The sequence below is a fragment of the Crinia signifera genome, chromosome 4 (assembly GCF_055691185.1).
Source record: "Crinia signifera chromosome 4, ASM5569118v1, whole genome shotgun sequence".
Lineage (NCBI taxonomy): Eukaryota > Metazoa > Chordata > Amphibia > Anura > Myobatrachidae > Crinia > Crinia signifera.
This window is the reverse complement of record NC_139220.1, coordinates 192,391,363-192,394,043: the sequence shown is the minus strand read 5'-3', so window position 1 is coordinate 192,394,043 and position 2,681 is coordinate 192,391,363. Positions and strand designations below refer to the sequence as shown.

At 42.0% G+C, this 2,681-nt stretch overlaps 1 protein-coding gene across 2 annotated transcripts in view; it reads left to right on the top strand.

Moving 5' to 3' along the window:
- The first annotated feature begins 427 nt into the window (after window positions 1–427).
- LOC146074797 (uncharacterized) overlaps window positions 428–2,681 on the top strand; it is a 34,654-nt gene continuing 32,400 nt past the window's right edge. Inside the window, exon 1 of one of the 2 annotated variants that reach the window (XM_083183305.1) lies at window positions 428–699. In XM_083183305.1, the coding sequence (XP_083039431.1) occupies window positions 564–699 (136 nt within the window). In that variant the 5' untranslated portion in view covers window positions 428–563. The remainder of the gene's footprint in view (window positions 700–2,681) is intronic. The other variant, XM_083183306.1, reaches the window with a different exon arrangement.

Below are 2,681 nucleotides of genomic sequence, written 5' to 3'. Positions count from 1 at the left end.
ATTCGTTGGTCAAGGATTGCAAATTATGTTTCCGCTTGTGTGCATGTTGCGATCGCATTCGCAGGGGTACACATTTGTGGAGGGAGTGTAGTCAGCTGGGCGGGGTTTACCTAATCACTAGGCTCCAAAACCACCCAGCTAAGTGATCAAGTGTGAATCAGGCCCAATGTGCCAGGATGTGCTGGCACGTCTCGCTGACAGGTTGAGCTCAGCTTTCAGTCAGCAGCTCGGCACGGCTCATACAGATATTAGCCAGCAGGGATGGGATTCATTGCTCTCGTAGTATAGCGGCGATCCCGATGGTTTAATCCATCGATGGTTTGCAATGACAGGAACCGCTTCCATCGATGTCTCATTCCGTCTGAGCATTGATGGAAACCGATAGGCGTCCCTAGGCGTGCTGCTTCTCTTGGTGATAACCCCCGCGCATGCGCACATGGCTGCCTGTGATCTGCGTTATAAACCCTGAGCTGGCTGGTGGTGTATTCATGTGTGTGTGCGGGGAATGGTCACTGGCGGGGGCGACGGAGGTGGCACGAGTGTAGCGGTAGAACACTGCAGTCATGTCCACGGATGCGGAGTACTCCCGGCGCAGGCGATACACACATGACACCTTCGGTAAGGATAATACCGGTGTGCGCGATCCCGGCGGCGGCTGTTTGTGCACCGATGGTGATGTATCGCCGGCAGATGCAGAAGGTGATCCCCGTTGCTGCTCTGTTACTTATGGCTCAACTTCCCCCATTTGTTTTTTTAAGAACATCTAAATTCATGCCATGCTGTCACTTGTAGTTCTCCACCAGCTAGAAACTCACGTGTTACCAAAGCTTGCCTTTCTTGTATGTTGCAGCGCTTGGACTCACAGTTGCATGTGCAGTGGTCATGCTGTATTGTATATTTTTTTTGTGGGTATTCACCTCGCTGCTTTGTAATTGATGATTGAGCCCTGTTGTGTGTTCAGCTGAGACCGGTACCGGGTTAAAAATGTTACTCTACACAGCACACACAATAGTGATTTATGTCGGCAGAGGTGGAACTACCATTGGTGCATAGGGGCCCTGGAGGACTAGGGGGGCCACTCCTGCTACTGTCACCCACTTGTTTCCCCTGCCTCTCCCTATCACCCACTGGGGGCTCCCTACCCACAAGTTCAGCCACTGTGATGGGGTAACTGTTACCTGTCATTGCCCTGTGCCCCGGCATTCACCCTGTACTGGTGCTACTGTTTATTAAACAAAATAATACTTCAGTGTTCCCTTGGAGATGTCACAGTTTGTTACAGTAATGGTAAGGACAATGTATACTCTTTCTGTTAGGCAGCTTTGTTGTTTACACTAATTTAAAAATAAAATATAATTTAGCATAGATCTAGCATCCCACATTCACTGTGGCAGTCTATTCAGGGTTTTCAGGTGATGCTATTTTTCTGAAAAGGAAGGGCTTTTGAACAGGTGTTTGGTGAAAACAAAGAGGTTTAATTGATGTGGAGTGGTCCAGACTTGGTTGTTTTGACCATTTATTTTGTGTCATGGCGTATGTATGACCTTTTTTTTTTTTCACTGTTGCAGATGTTTTGGTGCAAATAACTCAGAAGTCATTGAAAGCTGGGATAAAAAAACATTATTTTCAGCAAGTTTAAAAATTACCTCACTTTCTTTCACTGATTTTTAAATCCAGTTATTTGTCAGATTAATAATAAAAAAAAGGATTTTTTTGGATTGTTGTTAAGTGGGAAGTAATAACGTGTTGGTGTTAAGAGTTATTTAACTTGTTATCACTTTGAAATTAGCTTTTTTTTTTTTTTTTTTTTCTTCTTCTTCTTCCTCCCATTCTTAAAACTTCTATCTCTGGTGAGTGACCTGATTTTAAAACTTTAAATTCGCAGCATACACAGTACTCTGTACAAAATAACTGTAAAAGATAAATTTGCATTTGATATTCCATGTAGAACAAAGCTACACTAAAGCTGAGCGACCATATTGTCAGCAACTGGAGTGTGCACTGGCGATAAATTGCTGGGTGTGCGCTCCCGTTTTCAGCCCCTAATGGTCACTGGTTGTAGGAGCTTGCTCCTCCGACCAGCGACTTCCCCTGCCTCTTCTCCCAGCAGTGTGTCTTTTTCATCAGCGACCATCTCTGGTCGCTAATGAAAACGGGACACTGAGCAATATACGGAACTGTCCACCGCTTATCTCTGATTTCGGCAAACCTTTTTTTTTTGTTTGTTAAGAGAGGATGTCAAAACAATTATTCCTGATGAATATCTCGACTGTCTGACAGATTATTATTTTTTTCTCAATTTATGAATTGCAGTTTCTTTATCCAATTTATTAGATGTATTATTGTGTTTATTAAGAAATCTGCATAACATTGGGACCCCTAAGATAACGTTTCCTCCCAAATCCAAAGAAAAATTATTTAATATGCCTTACATTTCGCATTACAGAGAAACTTAAATTTTTCATACAGAATTAAAATTGCTAGGTTAAATGGACATTAAATGTAGGTTCTTAACAAAAGTATATGTTAATACAACAAAAAAAAAAACACATTGGCATGGTACTGTTTTTATAGTGTAGAAAAAAAGAATCGTGAAATTGATTACTGTATACATTATGTAATAGGTGTAATTATGGCACAGTGTGCAAGTTTTTTTTTTTTTTTTTTTTTTGTGTGTGTTT